Source organism: Bombina bombina, chromosome 2 (genome assembly GCF_027579735.1).
Source record: "Bombina bombina isolate aBomBom1 chromosome 2, aBomBom1.pri, whole genome shotgun sequence".
Classification (NCBI taxonomy): domain Eukaryota; kingdom Metazoa; phylum Chordata; class Amphibia; order Anura; family Bombinatoridae; genus Bombina; species Bombina bombina.
The window spans coordinates 831634807-831654594 of NC_069500.1; the positions used below are offsets into that span (position 1 = coordinate 831634807).

A 19788-nucleotide genomic window follows, 5' to 3' on the forward strand; every position below is an offset into this window, starting at 1 on the left:
ATATTGTAAATTTACATTCAAATTGTTGCCTTTTATGCTTGGATTTAATATGATTGCAAAAATACTATTGCAAAAATACTATTGTAACAATATTAAAGCAGTGATATTGTTGCTTTGTTTTTTCACAAATTTATGGAGATTCTTTAGTTATTTTGCAAATGTGTAACTTTTGTAATCATTGTATCCCCTTTTTGAGTATGTGTGTGTATATACATATATATATATATATCAGATGTTTTGCTTTTAGGTTGAAGACCAGCAGAATGCAGAATGCAGATGTCCCAATTTTCTCAAAGGGGATTACTGGGATACTCATTCCCCCAATATTTTTTTCAGAATTAAATTATATTAGTAAGCATTTAAAAAAGTGCCAGATTGACATTAAATAGGCACTGTACAACCCAACTACATTCATTAGTCACCTCTTTAAATTGTAGCTTTTCATAGCCAGCTGCTGCAGCCCACCGGGAAATCTCCTGGTATCCTGGTTGGCCAATCCGGCCATGCAAGCAGCCAGTAAGTGACTAACCTCCTAAAATTCACATCTAAAAAAACTGAGACTGTAAGTTGGAGAGATATAGTGAGGGCAGGGTGATTTCCTGTGGGTCTGGGCTCACTGTGTGATCCCGTGGTGGGGCTGGTAAGCCTGGGGTAGCTTAGGGCAGTCTGTGGGCATGGCTTGTGGCTAAGGGGGTAGGGTTATGACATTAGTATTTAACTCTCCCTGATCTCACTGTGTGAAACAAGAGCATTAATATGGTAGGGAAAGAATCATAAGTGACATTAGGACAGAGCTAAATAAAACTGGGACAGTCCTGCACAATGTGGTAAGATCAAAAGCTCAGAATTTGGGAAACAGTTTGCTCTTTCTTTGTGGTGCTCATACAGGTATAATCTTTGCTATACATATTTCTAAAAGATTATCAGTTTGAAGTCTGTTTATAAATAGACTATTATATTTTTATTTCAGTTAAAGGACCAGTAAATACAACAGATTTGCATAATAAACAAATGCATGATAATAAGACAATGCAATAGCACATGGTGGCCGATTTAACTTTTGTCGGACGACATCATATGCTGTCGGCATTTAACATTGCACAAGCATTTGTAGTGAAATGCTTGTGCAATGCCGCCCCCTGCACATTCGCAGCCAATAGCCGCTAGCAGGGGTATCAATCATCGTATTTTGTCGTATCTGATCAGGATAATTGCTGTCCGCCACCTCAGAGGGCTCACGCGGAATAAGCAGCATCCACTGCTTCATAAATATACCCCTTAGTCTAAACTTCAAGTGAGTAGTAGATTTCAAATGTATGCCCTATTTCCACCCCCCTGTATCATGTGACAGCCATCAGCCAATCACAATTGCATATATGTATATCTGTGAATTCTTGCACATGCTCAGGAGCTGGTGACTAAAAAAATTTAAATATAAAAAGACTGTGCACATTTTGTTAATGGAAGTTAATTGGAAAGTTGTTTAAAATGGCTGCTCTATCTGTACTATGAAAGTTTGATTTTGACTTGAGTGTCCCTTTAATTGGATTTGAAGTTTCTAAAATTTAGCCTTGCGCAGGCAAAACACTATTCTGGTGGAGCCCTGATTTCAGTGGTATATTGTCTATATAAAGCCAATAACAGTTGTCTTACTTTGTCTTACACAATGAGCCCCTCACCTGGCAAGCACTGACTATCGTAACTAAGTCGCCCTTTTGCAGTTTCAGCTCCTGGGGTTTGAGTTTGGTATGGTCCACTTTTGCAATGCATTGGGTTCCAGGGAGCAAAACCTTCTATAGGAAAAAACAAAAACAAAAATAAAAGAAAATTATGATGATTATTATTATTATTATTATTAACCGAACTTGGTTGTCATGAATTAATACACAATCACCACATTGCAATATATCTGATTGAAAAATAAATTAAAAAGACATTTACACTGTTATATTGTTATTACAATTTGTATTGTTTTGCAGTCCAGGGACACACCCCTTGAAAAGCCTTGAGAGTATTATTTATATGCTTTGCAGTGACAAAGTTTAAATTGTCATTTTTTCAGCTGGTCAATAGTTGTTACTTTGGTTGTTAAAACAATTAACACATCCCAGCAGCTTACAATGTGGTCAGATTTTCTTTTTGCGCCTGGTAAACTACAGATTTTGGCTTGTTATACGTGGCCATTAAAGGGACATAAATAACATCTTTTGTCATTATTCAGACAGAGCATACAGTTTTAAACAGCTTTCCAATTTACTTATATAATAAAATTTGCTTCATTCTCTTGGTATTCTTTCTTGAAGGAGCAGCAAAGCACTATTATGAGCTAGCGAAAAACACATAAGGTGAGTCAATAACAAAAGGCATATATGTGCAGTCACAAATCAGCAGCTAGCTGCCAGTAGTGAGGGACAGCTCCCGAACCTACCTAGGTATGCATTTCAACAAAGGATATCAAGAGAACATAGCAAATTATATAATAGAAATACATTGGAAAGTTGTTTAAAATTGCATGCTCTATGTTAATCATGAAAGTTTCATTTTGACTTTACTGTCCCTTTAACAGGTTCAACTTTATGTTTCACTCTCCTAGGTCTCCATGTTAAAATGTTCTTTAAGACTGGTATTTAAAAATGTGAAACACATTCAAAACATATTCCAAAAAATAATATAAATAAATAAAAATGATGTTGGCTCTAATATGTTACATTTATAAAAGGTACCTATAAATAGGAACATTTATTGTACTAAATACTGAATAATATAGTAAGGTAATAATTCATAGGTGTATAAATGTATTGTTTAAAACCATGCAGACAATGGTTTTAAGTTGACATAAGTATGACAAAGATGCAAATTACCACAAGTGAAGGTTGTAAGCACAACAACAAAACTTTTACACCATTTTGTTAGAGTTGCTCAGCAACATAGTGTGAGACACTAATTTTCCTCTAAAAAAAAAACATCAACTTGCTGGTTGTTAAATGAAAATGAAGGTAAGATAATGCTTATCATCTGACAACATTTTTCAAGCAGTTGTAAAACAGAAAAGGAAACTGTGAACCAGGTTCAAACTAGGGTTGCCACCTCAGCCATGTTTTCCTGGACACTTATGAGTTACACATGCTGCAGGGTGTGCAGGGAGGAACATGTATTGTCTTTCTAAATAGCACTATTTATATTCCTCCCTGCACACCCTGCAGCATGTGTAACTCATAAGTGTCCAGGAAAACATGGCTGAGGTGGCAACCCAAGGTTCAACACTTTATGATTCAAAGTTAACAACAACATTATGAACACGCCCACGGCCTATATGTTTGCAAACAGTGAATCCCATCTGAAATTGAATTTTGAGGGCAATTTTATAACCATAGAATCTGGGGAGCAGGAAGTACTGGTGGTGGGGGGGCTTCCTTCTCTTTCCTTGCTTTGTGTAGACCTTTGTGTAGACCTTTTGTAGAGCAGTGGACATGTTAAAAAATCAGGGCAGCTGGTACCATTACGTTTTGGGGGTGCTACTGTAATTTATGGTGCCCCTCAGCAACACCCTAGAACTGGCACAAGCAGTTATTCCTGCTAATAAATGAGGTTTGGCTACTGACACTCTATAATATTTCCCTTTAAACAATTTTCCCTGCTAAGGCCATCTCAAGTGAAATTCACAGTTGAGAACAGGAAGTGATAATCAAACAAAGATATCTTTCAAAGAGAGTTTACGTAGGTAGTTTTTATTATCTATGCAAAAAGGCTGTTAGGCATTCTCCCTTAGTTATATGCACGTTACCTCATTCAGAAGTATATTACATAGCAAAGTTGGCACATTGTATTTGCAGAATGTATATTCCCATTGCAGCACTGACAAACACACATGTTGTGCTAGGTGGTAGGGTTGTAGGGACCCCATACGTGCTTAGACTGTTATTTCTGAGAGGGTAAACATGGCAGAGAGAGAGAGTGAGTGGAAGTGGAGAAGGTAGAGTTAACAAAGAATTATCAGAAAAAAGAGTGAAGCGATATGAGAGTGGGGAAACGGTGCAAAGAGAAGATATGGCCTGAGAGAGAAGGGAAAGGGTAAAAAAACATAATTTATGTAAGAACTTACCTGATAAATTCATTTCTTTCATATTAGCAAGAGTCCGTGAGCTAGTGACGTATGGGATATACATTCCTACCAGGAGGGGCAAAGTTTCCCAAACCTCAAAATGCCTATAAATACACCCCTCACCACACCCACAAATCAGTTTAACGCATAGCCAAGAAGTGGGGTGATAAGAAAAAAGTGCGAAAGCATAAAAAATAAGGAATTGGAATAATTGTGCTTTATACAAAAAAATCATAACCACCACAAAAAGGGTGGGCCTCATGGACTCTTGCTAATATGAAAGAAATGAATTTATCAGGTAAGTTCTTACATAAATTATGTTTTCTTTCATGTAATTAGCAAGAGTCCATGAGCTAGTGACGTATGGGATAATGACTACCCAAGATGTGGATCTTCCACGCAAGAGTCACTAGAGAGGGAGGGATAAAATAAAGACAGCCAATTCCGCTGAAAATAATCCACACCCAAAATAAAGTTTAAATCTTATAATGAAAAAAAACTGAAATTATAAGCAGAAGAATCAAACTGAAACAGCTGCCTGAAGTACTTTTCTACCAAAAAACTGCTTCAGAAGAAGAAAACACATCAAAATGGTAGAATTTAGTAAAAGTATGCAAAGAAGACCAAGTTGCTGCTTTGCAAATCTGATCACCCGAAGCTTCATTCCTAAACGACCAGGAAGTAGAAACTGACCTAGTAGAATGAGCTGTAATCCTTTGAGGCGGAGTTTTACCCGACTCGACATAGGCATGATGAATTAAAGATTTTAACCAAGATGACAAAGAAATGGCAGAGGCCTTCTGACCTTTCCTAGAACCGGAAAAGATAACAAATAGACTAGAAGTCTTTCGGAAATTCTTAGTAGCTTCAACATAATATTTCAAAGCTCTAACTACATCCAAAGAATGCAATGATTTCTCCTTAGAATTCTTAGGATTAGGACATAATGAAGGAACCACAATTTCTCTACTAATGTTGTTAGAATTCACAACCTTAGGTAAAAATTTAAAAGAAGTTCACAACACCGCCTTATCCTGATGAAAAATCAGAAAAGGAGACTCACAAGAAAGAGCAGATAATTCAGAAACTCTTCTAGCAGAAGAGATGGCCAAAAGAAACAAAATTTTCCAAGAAAGTAATTTAATGTCCAATGAATGCATAGGTTCAAACGGAGGAGCTTGAAGAGCCCCCAGAACCAAATTCAAACTCCGAGGAGAAATTGACTTAATGACAGGTTTTATACGAACCAAAGCTTGTACAAAACAATGAATATCGGGAAGATTAGCAATCTTTCTGTGAAAAAGAACAGAAAGAGCAGAGATTTGTCCTTTCAAGGAACTTGCAGACAAACCTTTATCCAAACCATCCTGAAGAAACTGTAAAATTCTCGGAATTCTAAAAGAATGCCAGGAAAAATGATGAGAAAGACACCAAGAAACGTAAGTCTTCCAGACTCTATAATATATCTTCCTAGATACAGATTTATGAGCCTGTAACATAGTAATAATCACAGAGTCAGAGAAAACTCTTTGACTAAGAATCAAGCGTTCAATCTCCATACCTTTAAATTTAAGGATTTGAGATCCTGATGGAAAAAAGGACCTTGCGACAGAAGGTCTGGCCTTAACAGAAGAGTCCACGGTTGGCAAGAGGCCATCCGGACAAGATCCGCATACCAAAACCTGTGAGGCCATGCTGGAGCCACCAGCAGAACAAACAAGCATTCCTTCAGAATCTTGGCGATTACTCTTGGAAGAAGAACTAGAGGCGGAAAGAGATAGGCAGGATGATACTTCCAAGGAAGTGACAATGCATCCACTGCTTCCGCCTGAGGATCCCTGGATCTGGACAGATACCTGGGAAGTTTCTTGTTTAGATGAGAAGCCATCAGATCTATTTCTGGAAGTCCCCACATTTGAACAATCTGAAGAAATACCTCTGGGTGAAGAGACCATTCGCCCGGATGTAATGTTTGGTGACTGAGATAATCCGCTTCCCAATTGTCTATACCTGGGATATGAACCGCAGAAACTAGACAGGAGCTGGATTCCGCCCATACCAGTATTCAAGATACTTCTTTCATAGCCAGAGGACTGTGAGTCCCTCCTTGATGATTGATGTATGCCACAGTTGTGACATTGTCTGTCTGAAAACAAATGAACGATTCTCTCTTTAGAAGAGGCCATGACTGAAGAGCTCTGAAAATTGCACGGAGTTCCAAAATATTGATTGGTAATCTCACCTCCTGAGATTCCCAAACCCCTTGTGCTGTCAGAGACCCCCAAACAGCTCCCCAACCTGTCAGACTTGCATCTGTTGAAATTACAGTCCAGGTCGGAAGAACAAAAGAAGCCCCCTGAACTAAACGATGGTGATCTGTCCACCACGTCAGAGAGTGTCGTACAATCGGTTTTAAAGATATTAATTGAGATATCTTTGTGTAATCCCTGCACCACTGGTTCAGCATACAGAGCTGAAGAGGTCGCATGTGAAAACGAGCAAAGGGGATCGCGTCCGATGCAGCAGTCATAAGACCTAGAATTTCCATGCATAAGGCTACCGAAGGGAATGATTGTGATTGAAGGTTTCGACAAGCTGAGATCAATTTTAGACGTCTCTTGTCTGTCAGAGACAGAGTCATGGACACTGAATCTATCTGGAAACCTAAAAAGGTTACCCTTGTCTGAGGAATCAATGAACTTTTCGGTAAATTGATCCTCCAACCATGATTTTGAAGAAACAACACAAGTCGATTCGTATGAGATTCTGCTAAATGTGAAGACTGAGCAAGTACCAAGATATCGTCCAAATAAGGAAATACCACAATACCCTGTTCTCTGATTACAGACAGAAGGGCACCGAGAACCTTTGTAAAAATTCTTGGAGCTGTTGCTAGGCCAAACGGAAGACACAAACTGGTAATGCTTGTCTAGGAAAGAGAATCTCAGAAACTGATAGTGATCTGGATGAATCAGAATATGCAGATATGCATCCTGTAAATCTATTGTGGACATATAATGCCCTTGCTGAACAAAAGGCAGGATAGTCCTTATAGTTACCATTTTGAATGTTGGTATCCTTATATAACGATTCAATATTTTTAGATCCAGAACTGGTCTGAAGGAATTCTCCTTCTTTGGTACAATGAAGAGATTTGAATAAAACCCCAGCCCCTGTTCCAGAACTGGAACTGGCATAATTACTCCAGCCAACTCTAGATCTGAAACACATTTCAGAAATGCTTGAGCTTTCGCTGGATTTACTGGGACACGGGAAAGAAAAAATCTCTTTGCAGGAGGCCTTATCTTGAAGCCAATTCTGTACCCTTCTGAAACAATGTTCTGAATCCAAAGATTGTGAATTGAATTGATCCAAATTTCTTTGAAAAAACGTAATCTGCCCCCTACCAGCTGGGCTGGAATGAGGGCCGTACCTTCATGTGGACTTGGGAGCTGGCTTTGGTTTTCTAAAAGGCTTGGATTTATTCCAGACTGGAGATGGTTTCCAAACTGATACCGCTCCTGTGGGTGAAGGATCAGGCTTTTGTTCCTTATTGTGACGAAAGGAACGAAAACGATTATTAGAAATAAATTTACCTTTAGATTTTTTATCCTGTGGTAAAAAAAGTTCCTTTCCCTCCCGTAACAGTTGAGATAATAGAATCCAACTGAGAACCAAATAATTTATTACCCTGGAAAGAAAGGGAAAGCAAAGTTGACTTAGAAGACATATCAGCATTCCAAGTTTTAAGCCATAAAGCTCTTCTAGCTAAAATAGCTAGAGACATATACCTGACATCGACTCTAATGATATCAAAGATGGCATCACAAATAAAGTTATTAGCATGTTGAAGAAGATTAACAATGCTATGAGAATTATGATCTGTTACTTGTTGCGCTAAAGCTTCTAACCAAAAAGTTGAAGCTGCAGCAACATCCGCTAAAGATATAGCTGGTCTAAGAAGATTACCTGAACATAAGTAAGCTTTTCTTAGAAAGGATTCAATCTTCCTATATAAAGGATCCTTAAAGGAAGTACTATCTGCCATAGGAATAGTAGTACGTTTAGCAAGAGTAGAGATAGCCCCATCAACTTTAGGGATTTTGTCCCAAAACTCTAATCTGTCAGATGGCACAGGATATAATTGCTTAAAACGTTTAGAAGGAGTAAATGAATTACCCAAATTATTCCATTCCCTGGAGATTACTTCAGAAATAGCATCAGGGACGGGAAAAACTTCTGGAATAACTACAGGAGTTTTAAAAACCTTATTTAAACGTTTAGATTTAGTATCAAGAGGACCAGAATCCTCTATTTCTAATGCAATTAAGACTTCTTTAAATAAAGAACGGATAAATTCCATTTTGAATAAATATGAAGATTTATCAGCATCAACCTCTGAGACAGAATCCTCTGAACCAGAGGAACCATTATCAGAATCAGAATGATGATGTTCATTTAAAAATTCATCTGAAAAATGAGAAGTTTTAAAAGACCTTTTACGTTTACTAGAAGGAGGAATAACAGACATGGCCTTCTTAATGGATTTAGAAACAAAATCTCTTATGTTAACAGGAACACTCTGAGAATTAGATGTTGACGGAACAGCAACAGGTAATGTAACATTACTAAAGGAAATATTATCTGCATTAACAAGTTTGTCATGACATTCATTACAAACAACAGCTGGAGGAACAGATACCACAAGTTTACAGCAGATACACTTAACTTTGGTCGATCCAGCACCAGGCAGCGTTTTTCCAGAAGTATCTTCTGACTCAGTGTCAATCTGGGACATCTTGCAATATGTAATAGAAAAAACAACATATAAAGCAAAATTGATCAAATTCCTTAAATGACAGTTTCAGGAAAGGGAAAAAATGCCAGTGAACAAGCTTCTAGCAACCAGAAGCAATAAATAATGAGACTTAAATAATGTGGAGACAATAGTGACGCCCAAAAATGACGCCACATTCGGAACGCCGTCACTTTTGGCGCAAAAAACGTCCAAAATGACGCAACTTCCGGCGACACGTATGACGTCGGAAGCAGAAATTTTTTTTTGCGCCAAAAAAGTCAGCGCCAAGAATGACGCAATAAAATGAAGCATTTTCAGCCCCCGCGAGCCTAACAGCCCACAGGAAAAAATGTCAAATTTGAAGGTAAGAAAAAAATTGATTTATTCATATGCATTATCCCAAATATGAAACTGACTGTCTGAAATAAGGAACGTTGAACATTCAAGGCAAATAAATGTTTAAACACATATATTTAGAACTTTATATAAAAGTGCCCAACCATAGCTTAGAGTGTCACAGAAAATAAGACTTACTTACCCCAGGACACTCATCTACATGTAGTAGAAAGCCAAACCAGTACTGAAATGAGAATCAGTAGAGGTAATGGTATATATAATATAAGAGTATATCGTCGATCTGAAAAGGGAGGTAAGAGATGAATCTCTACGACCGATAACAGAGAACCTATGAAATAGATCCCGTAGAAGGAGATCATTGAATTCAAATAGGCAATACTCTCCTCACATCCCTCTGACATTCACTGCACGCTGAGAGGAAAACCGGACTCCAACCTGCTGCGGAGCGCATATCAACGTAGAATCTAGCACAAACTTACTTCACCACCTCCATAGGAGGCAAAGTTTGTAAAAACTGATTTGTGGGTGTGGTGAGGGGTGTATTTATAGGCATTTTGAGGTTTGGGAAACTTTGCCCCTCCTGGTAGGAATGTATATCCCATACGTCACTAGCTCATGGACTCTTGCTAATTACATGAAAGAAAAGAGAGATTGAAGAGAGGAGAGAGTTAAGTAAGATAGTTAAGAGTGAGAAGGAACAGATGATAATTATTTAAAAAAATCTCCAGGTCTGCTCGGACTTTCCATGATTGTCAGCACTCTCTGCACTCTCTATGTTCAACAACTTCCTTTTTCCATCCAGCTGTTGTCTTCTCCAGAACCTCTAGTTGATGTTTCTAACTGCTATAACTTATTTTTGTTAATTTATTATTGTATGTAACATTATTTTATTTATTATGGTATAAAATAAAAACAGAATTAAAAAATGTTTCACAATGGCTAAACATATGAAAAAAGGGGGTGAAGTAGTGGGTGTGGTGTGGGTGGGATTAGAATTGCGTGTAACATTTTGTCCTGGCTAGTAGCTTAGGACTTGAAATTTTGAGCCCTGTCATATCCCTTTAACACCTATACTGTAACGCATGTATTTTTATGGAAATCACACCCAGGGTGCTAGATGCTAAATAAACTATTATCAAAATGAAAGGCAAAAAAAATCATATACGTAGAATAAATTCAACTGTATTTTTCAAAATTGAGTTAAAAAAAGAGATAATTATCAACAGTATACAACTAACTATCACCTAGATTACGAGTTTTGCATTCCGGTTTTAACGATGAAAAAACGTCCATTTCAGCGTAAAAAAAACAGAACACAGCCATTACGAGTCTTGCCGGTATAGCTATACCGCAAGCATTTTAGCCTGTAATGCAACGTCAATCCCACACTCAAAAAAATAAAGTTTTTGCGTGGGATTTCCATAGCGCCGGTATTACAAGTTGTGCGGTGGTGCTAAAATGCTTGCGTTCCAGCCTATCCCGACACAATCCGTTCCGCAGTCTGAGACCAGTAGTTATGAGTTTTGCGCAACAAAACTGTTACACAAATTTTTTAACTTAACTGTTACAAAGTACACTAACACCCATAAACTACCTATTAACCCCTAAACCGAGGCCCTCCCGCATTGCAAAACACTAAATTAAACTTATTAACCCCTAATCTGCTGCTCCCGACATCGCCGCCACTAATAACATTTATTAACCCCTATTCCGCCACTCCCCGACATCGCCACCACTATAATAAAGTTATTAACCCCTATTCCCCTGCACCCCAACATCGCCCACACTATAATAAAGCTATTAACCACTATTCCGCCACTCCCCGACATTGCTGCCACTAAATAAAGTTATTAACCCCATAACCTCTGGCCTCCCACATCATTGCCACTAAATAAACCTATTAACTCCTAAATCACCAGCCCCCCACATCGCAAAAAACTAAATTAAACTATTAACCCCTAAACCTAACACCCCTCTAACTTTAATTAAAATTATAATATCCCTATCTTAAAAAAAATAAAAACTTACCTGTGAAATTAAAAAAAATTTTTAACTAACAATTACCTAACACAACTATTATACTAAAATTAAAATAACTACAAATTAAATTAACTAAATTACACATTAAAAAAACCTAACACTACTAAAAAAATTATTTCTAAAATTACAAAATATAAAAAATACTAAATTACAAAAAATAGCAAACACTAAATTACGAAAAATAACAAATGAAATTATCCCAAAAAAAAATTACACCTAATCTAATAGCCCTATAAAAATAAAAAGCCCCCCCAATAAAAAAAACCTAGCCTACAATAAACTACAAATAGCCCTTAAAAGGGTCTTTTGTAGGGCATTGCCCTAAAGAAATCAACTCTTTTCCCTGTAAAAAAAATACAAAGACCCCCACCCAACAGTAAAACTAACCACCCAACCAACCCCACAAAATAAAAAACCTAACTCTAACAAAAACCTAAGCTACTCATTGCCCTGAAAAGGGCATTTGTATGGGCATTGCCCTTAAAAGGGCATTTAACTCTTTTAAGAAAGCCCAAACCCTAATCTAAAAAAAAATCCACCCAAAAAAGTTAAAAAAAACCCCTAACACTAACCCCCGACGATCCACTTTCAGTTTTTGAAGTCCGGACATCCAGACGGCGAGAAGTCTTCATCCAGGCTGCAAGGTCTTCATCCATCCAGGCGGCGTCTTCTATCTTCATCCAGACGGCATCTTCTATCTTCATCCCGGCGGAGTGGAGCGGGTCCATCCTTCAAGACATTTGGTGCAGAGCATCCTCTTCATACGGTCGCCGTCATACACTGAATCTTCAATGCAAGGGAGCCTTTTTAAAATGGCATCCCTTGCATTCCTATTGGCTGATTTAATTTTTGACATTCAAATCAGCCAATAGGATGATAGCTACTGAAATTCTATTGGCTGATTTGAATAGCCAATAGAATTTCAAATCAGCCAATAGGAATGCAAGGGACGCCATTTTGAAAAGGCTCCCTTGCATTGAAGATTCAGTGTATGGCGGCGACCGTATGAAGAGGATGCTCTGCATCAGATGTCTTGAAGGATAGACCCACTCCGCCGGGATGAAGATAGAAGACGCTTCCGGGATGAAGATAGAAGATGCTGCCTGGATGGATGAAGACCTCGCCGTCTGGATGAAGACTTCATGCTGCCTGGATGTCCGGACTTCAAAAACTGTGAGTGGATCATCTGGGGTTATTGTTAGTTTTTTTTAAAGTTTTTTTGGGTGTTTTGTTTTAGATTAGGGTTTGGGCTTTATTAAAAGAGCTAAATGCCCTTTTCAGGGCAATGCAAAAGAGCTAATGGGTAGCTTAGGTTTTTGTTAGAGTTAGGTATTTTATTTTGGGGGGTTGGTTGGGTGGTGGGTTTTACTGTTTGGGGGGTCTTTGTATTTTTTTACAGGGAAAAGGGCTGATTTCTTTAGGGCAATGCCCTACAAAAGGCCCTTTTAAGGGCTGTTGTAGTTTATTGTAGGCTAGAGTTTTTTTTTATTTTGGGGCGGCTTTTTTATTTTTATAGGGCTATTAGATTAGATTAGATTATTTTGGATAATTTTCGGCTAGATTACGAGTTGTGCGTTAGGGTAAAAAAGCAGCATTAAGAGGTCCTAACGCTGCTTTTTCCCTACCACTGGTATTACGAGTCTTGAAGGTTTAGGGTCACAGCACACTTCTTTGGCCTTACCACAAAACGACTTACGGAAACTTCGTAAAGTCTTTTTTCTATGGGACTTCCATGGCGCCGGTATTACGAGTCTGTCCTGGGAGGCCAAAAAGTGAGCGGTATACCCTACCCTGTCAAGAGTCCTAACGCATTTAAAAGTCAGTAGTTATGAGTTTTATGGTACAACACCGTAACATAAAACTCATAACTAAAGTGCTAAAAAGTATACTAACACCCATAAACTACCTATTAACCCCTAAACCGAGGCCCCCCCGCATCGCAAACACTATAATAAAAATTGTAACCCCTAATCTGCCGCTCCGGACACCGCCGTCACCTACATTATATTTATGAACCCCTAATCTGCTGCCCCCAACATCGCCGACACCTACATTATATTTATTAACCCCTAATCTGCCACCCCGACATCTACATTATAATAATTAACCGCTAATCTGCCGCTCCGGACACCGCCGCCACCTACATTATATGTATTAACCCCTAATCTGCTGCCCCCAACATTACCGACACCTACATACTATTTATTAACCCCTAATCTGCCGCCCCCAATGTTGCCACCACCTACCTACATTTATTAACCCCTAATCTGCCGCCCCTAACGTCGCCGCCACTATATTAAAGTTATTAACCCCTAAACCTAAGTCTAACCCTAACCCTAACACCTCCTAACCTAAATATAATTACAATAAATCTAAATAAATATTACTACCATTAACTAAATTATTCCTATTTAAAACTAAATACCTGTAAAATAAACCCTAAGCTAGCTACAATATAACTAATAGTTACATTGTAGCTATCTTAGGGTTTATTTTTATTTTACAGGCAAGTTTGTATTTATTTTAACTAGGTAGAATAGTTAGTAAATAGTTATTAACTATTTAATAACTACCTAGCTAAAATAAATACAAAAGTATCTGTAAAATAAAACCTAACCTAAGTTACACTAACACCTAACACTACACTATAATTAAATAAATTAACTAAATTAAATACAATTACCTAAATTAAATTAGCTAAAGTACAAAACCCCCCACTAAATTACAGAAAATAATAAACAAATTACAGATATTTAAACTAATTACACCTAATCTAAAAGCCCTATTAAAATAAAAATAAAAAAAAGAATAAAAAAAACCCTAGCATAACTAAACTACTAATAGCCCTTAAAAGGGCCTTTTGCGGGGCAATGCCCCAAAGTAATCCGCTCTTTTACCTGTAAAAAAAAATACAAACAACCCCCCCAACAGTAAAACCCACCACCCACACAACCAACCCCCCAAATAAAATACTATCTAAAAAAACCTAAGCTCCCCATTGCCCTGAAAAGGGCATTTGGATGGGCATTTCCCTTTAAAGGACAGTTAGCTCTATTGCAGCCCAAAGTCCCTAACCTAAAAATAAAACCCACCCAATACACCCTTAAAAAAACCTAACACTAAGCCCCTGAAGATCGACTTACCGGGAGAAGTCTTCATCCAAGCCGGGCCAAAGTCCTCAACGAAGCCGGGAGAAGTCTTCATCCAGACGACATCTTCTATCTTCATCCATCCAGCGCGGAGCAGGTCCATCTTCAAGACATCCGACTCAGAGCATCCTCTTCATCCGACGACTAAAGCTGAATGAAGGTACCTTTAAGTGACGTCATCCAAGATGGCGTCCCTTAGATTCCGATTGGCTGATAGAATTCTATCAGCCAATCTGAATTAAGGTAGAAAAAATCCTATTGGCTGATGCTACAGTTCATTGAGGGAACCATGAATGTCAACATGTACTGTGACATACTGAAGCAAAGCATGATCCCTTCCCTTTGGAGACTGGGCTGCAGGGCAGTATTTCAACATGATAACGACCCCAAACACACCTCCAAGACGACCACTGCCTTGCTAAAGAAGCTGAGGTTAAAGGTGATGGACTGGTCAAGCTTGTCTCCAGACCTAAACCCTATTGAGCATCTGTGGGGCATTCTTAAATGAAAAGTGGGGAAGCGCAAGGTCTCTAACATCCACCAGCTCAGTGATGTCATCATGAAAGAGTGGAAGAGGACTCCAGTGGCAACCTGTGAAGCTCTGGTGAACTCCATGCCCAAGAGGGTTAAGGCAGTGCAGGAAAATAATGGTGGCCACACAAAATATTGACACTTTGGGCCCAATTTGGACATTTCCACTTAGGGGTGTACTCACTTTTGCTGCCAATGTTTTAGACATGAATGGCTGTGTGATGAGTTATTTTGAGGGGACAGCACATTTACACTGTTATACAGGCTGTACACTCACTACTTTATATTGTAGCAAAGTGTCATTTCTTTAGTGTTGTCACATGAAAAGATATAATAAAATATTTACAAAAATGTGAGGGGTGTACTCACTTTTGTGAGATACTGTATATACACATGATTATATATAGGTATGTATATAAAGATAGTATATAAAGATATATATGAATATCTATTTATAAATACATAGAACATATTCTGCTACGGTTATCCTATGCCTTTATGCATTACAAATATAGTCCAAAACGTAACACTGTGCATTTTATATTACATGTGTTACAGGCAGTCATAATAGGGGTGATAAATAATTGCTGTGTGTATATGTGCTCCTAGTATTCAAGGGGATCAAATCACTACTGTGTATTTGTGTTACTAACAACCAAGGGGATACAATGTTTGCTCAGTTGTGAAACAAATGCATGGTGGGATCTAGTGTGAGATCCATGGTTGACCCCCACATACCACCTGTACCCAATCACCTATAGGTTGTCCTATAGTTTTATGGCTGACAACCCTATGCACATTTATAGGAAATATTATTTGTGTGTCCAAAAGCCATACATTTACTTGTGTCTCTGAAAACTTCTAAAATATTGAATGTGGTATGAAGCCCATCATCACTGCCCTATAGATTTCAACTATTATAGCCTAATATATCCTGATTGCTAAACCAGTGTAATTCTGCAGTCTAATAATATAACTATTAACTATTCATTTATTGACATAAAATGACCCACTGCATGCGTGAAAGCTAATAAACTGTTAAATGAACATGTAACCAATTTTTTTTCTTTCATGATTCAGATAAAACATAGAATTAAAAAAAATAAATCCTAATTTATGTCTATTATCAAATTTGCATTATTCTCTTGATATCCTTTGTTAAATGAGCAGTAATGCACTACTGGGAGAGCCAATGACAAGAGGTATATTTGTGCAATCAGCTATCAGCAGCTAGCTCCCAGCAGTGCGTTGCTTCTCTACCTAGGCAAGCTTTTCAACAAATTATGCAAAGAGAACAAAGCAAATTACATAACAGAGGTAAACTGGAAAGTGGCTTAAAATTTTATGTTATGCTCCATCTGAATTACAAAGGAAACATTTTGGGGTTTATGTCCCTTTAAGCTCAGAGGCATCCCTAGTTGTCATATACAAGGGAACACACAGGGTTTTCACAGTCAAAAGTAAAGAGGCCAATATGCCAAAGACTAGTGAAATAATAAAGCATTCACCTACATATGTACATTAGTTTACACAATACACGATTGAAGTCTAAAGGATTTTTTGTTTTACTAGATAAATCATTTAACAAGCTTTTCTGAAAGCTTATAATACACCACAAACGGTGAATCAGATAGAGAAAGGGATAGAATGAGGAACAGAGAGAAATTTGTATAGAATTCCCAGAAGCCTTTTCTCAACTTCTGAACATCTCTTTATATAAGGAAAGAGGAAGATAGTAAAAACATTGGCATTATCTTATCTTACACGGTCTAAAAAATACATTTACAACCTAACAGTGAATTCTAAAGCCAAGCAATCTCAAAATATAGATAAGTAATAGGGTGCACTAAATTACATATTCAGTGACATAATGAAAATGGCAGGCTTGGCCAACCTATGGCCCAGTGGCCCCAATGCAGCCTTCTACTTCCTATTTTGTGTGTTCTGTGTTTGGACCCAGTGTATGTTTCTAAGTGGGTGCATATTTGTACGTTTGTAGTCATGAGTGTCGGGGGTGGGGGTGAAATGTTCTGTCTTATACCTAAGCATATGCACATATTTGACTTTTTAATACAAATGAGCCACCTTTTTTAAAATAATGTGTGGCTTATGTGCGCAACAAATAACCCTCTCCTGGTGTACATGTTGCCATTCTTATCATTATGTTTAGGGTATTTTTTTATTTTTTTTGCCTTCTTCACACATGGAAAACTCATATTTATAACACTTATCTTGATAAAAACAAAACTGGTTATTTGAAGCTTATGAAAAAGGATATATATCATTGTTTTGTTCATTAAGGTTTTAAAAAAACTTATTTGGGCCTAGATTTACAAGAGGAGTGCAAAAATATTAGCACTATTTTGCGTGAGCATCATTCGAGCACAATTATTATTATTATCAGGTATTTGTAGAGCACCAACAGATTCCGCAGCGCTATAAACATAGGCGGTAAACAAGATAACATTTATAGGTATCAAATAGGTTGAGGGTCCTGCCGAGAGTTGCACTGTTGTAGTCGGCTCTTGTGAAGGCTCAAAAAGTGCTAAATTTTATAATTGTATTTTGAATTGTACCCAAGCATAACAGAAAACCCACTATAGCGTATCATGTCCGCCGCACATCGTTAAATGGCGACAGCATACGCTGTCAGCATTTATCATTCTTGTGAACTGCTGGTGCAATGCCACCCCCTGCAGATTCGGGGCCAATCAGCCGCTAGCAGGGGGTGTCAATCAACCCGATCGTATTTGATCGGGTTGATTTCTGTCTGCCGCCTCAGAGCAGGCGGACAGGTTATTGAGCAGCGGTCTTTAGACCGATGCTTCATAAGTTGTGTTTCTGGCAAGCCTGAAGGTTCGCCGGAAACACGGGGCATCAAGCTCCATAAGGTGCTTGATAAATAGACCCCTTAGTCTGATGAAAGGGTGAGATCCCCGAAACGTCACATGCTGTAATTTTGGTACCAATAAAGCACTTTATTCACAAAAATCCAATGAGTGCATGTACCTATATATATATATATATATACACACAGTATATACATCCTATGTAACATGCCATTGACTGGAGATAGGAAATACATAAATTATGCATAGCACATGTGATTGTGACAGTGACACTGCTTTGGTAATTATATGGTACAATTTTAATGGAGGAGAATTGCTTGCTCAAACAAGACAAATACTTTCTTTCTGCAGGATATCATTTTTAGTGACCATTTACCATATACCTAACTGTAGGCAAGAAAAAAACATCAATGTTCATTTCCCATTGTGAAAGTGCATGTGTGGTAGTGGTAAGGGAGCGAGAGGGTTACTTACGTCAGACATTGTGGCAAGTCCTGGTATCTTTGACAATCCCTAGATAATTAGGGAGACTTCACTTGACATGGGGAGAAAGCGTCTGTATAATCCTGTATGTTTAACAAGGAAGAGAAAAAGAGGAAGAATGTATAATCAGTGAGCACAGATAGATAATGTGATTATCAACTTGTTATAAACATTTGCTGAAAAACGTCATAAACGTCAATTTGTTTATGCACGTGTGCTATGTATTCATATAGTCCAAACAACATAGCATATAATTGAAATGTTTTAAAAGGTATTTAAAAGTATAATTTAGTTAGCACATTTTTTTTATTTATTGTTTTTATTAGTAATGTACAAGTCAGAAAGCATCAACCAAGAATTGTTACATTATTATCATCAAATACAACATTAAGAATATTCTCATAAATAATTCTCTTTCCCAGTTGAGTGCGCGGGGTGTCTTAGTGTTAAGACACAGTGAGTGCCATCGATAATAAGGCTCTATTTGTAATTTGTTGAGCTTCCTTCAGCTAGATAAAGTAATTAAACTAGTAACATAATTTAAACAAAAGAAAAGAAAAGGAAATTATAACAAAGTCCCAATAACTTATAACGAGTATCCTCTGTTCTCTAGGTAGAACTGGTAAAGGTATGTATCTCTCTCATATAATCACTAGCGGTTTAAATGGTTGTGGCGGTTCGGCACTCCTCTCCTCCCCGAATGTTGGTCTTATCATCGGTGCAGGTCAGTGGGTCTCAGATTGAGTATTTTCAATATCTACAAAACTATTTGTTTGGTGGACTAGGTCTGCTAACATGCTGTTTGTGTGTGTTATGGGGGGTAAATAGTCTCACAAGTACTCTTGCCATAGGAGCTTAGCGTTCAGTATAGTGTCTATTTTGTTACGGCATAAGTGACCATATGTCTCTAAGGAGAAATGTTCATCCAACTCTTCCACCCACATAACTTCGCTCAGGGTACTAGGTTTTTTCCAGTGGCGCGCTATTAGTTTTCTTGCGCTGTTGAGTCCTATCTGTAGCACTAGCCTTTTCAGACAGCAGGTCATTTTAGGTAGATCATTTAGTAGGGCTATGTGTGGGGTCAGTGTAAATTCGGTGTGTGTACTTCGTCTAAAATAGGATTCCACTGCATTCCACAGTGGGCGGACTTTTGGGCATTGCCACCACATGTGGATTAAATTGCCATGGTTTCCACAGCCGCGCCAGCATAGGCTGGACGTGTTGGGGTAGATGCTAGCTAGTCTCGATGGGGTTAGGTACCACCGGAGAAGGATTTTAAAGTTTAATTCTAATATCTCGGGGGATGTAGAAGATTTTTTGAGGGAGCTAAAGATTTTATTCCATTTTTCTGTGTCTATGTTGTCTTTAAGGTCGAGGTGCCATTTAGCTGTGTAGGGTGGTAGAATGTCTGTAAGGGTGTCTATGAGAAGCTTGCGAGATATAGAGAGCGTACCTCTAGGTATGATTCCGCTATGACAC

The 19788-nt window shown here is 38.0% G+C and overlaps 1 protein-coding gene across 1 annotated transcript in view; it reads right to left on the reverse strand.

Annotated features, from left to right (window-relative positions):
• The window catches only part of MATK (megakaryocyte-associated tyrosine kinase), a 138164-nt gene extending 119783 nt beyond the window's left edge, over positions 1 to 18381 (reverse strand). The window contains exons 1-2 of the mRNA XM_053700730.1: positions 18301 to 18381; positions 1680 to 1793 (exon numbers count right to left, since the gene is read on the reverse strand). Of these exons, the coding sequence (XP_053556705.1) occupies positions 1680 to 1793; positions 18301 to 18309 (123 nt within the window). The 5' untranslated portion in view covers positions 18310 to 18381. The remainder of the gene's footprint in view (positions 1 to 1679; positions 1794 to 18300) is intronic.
• Positions 18382 to 19788: the final 1407 nt, after the last annotated feature.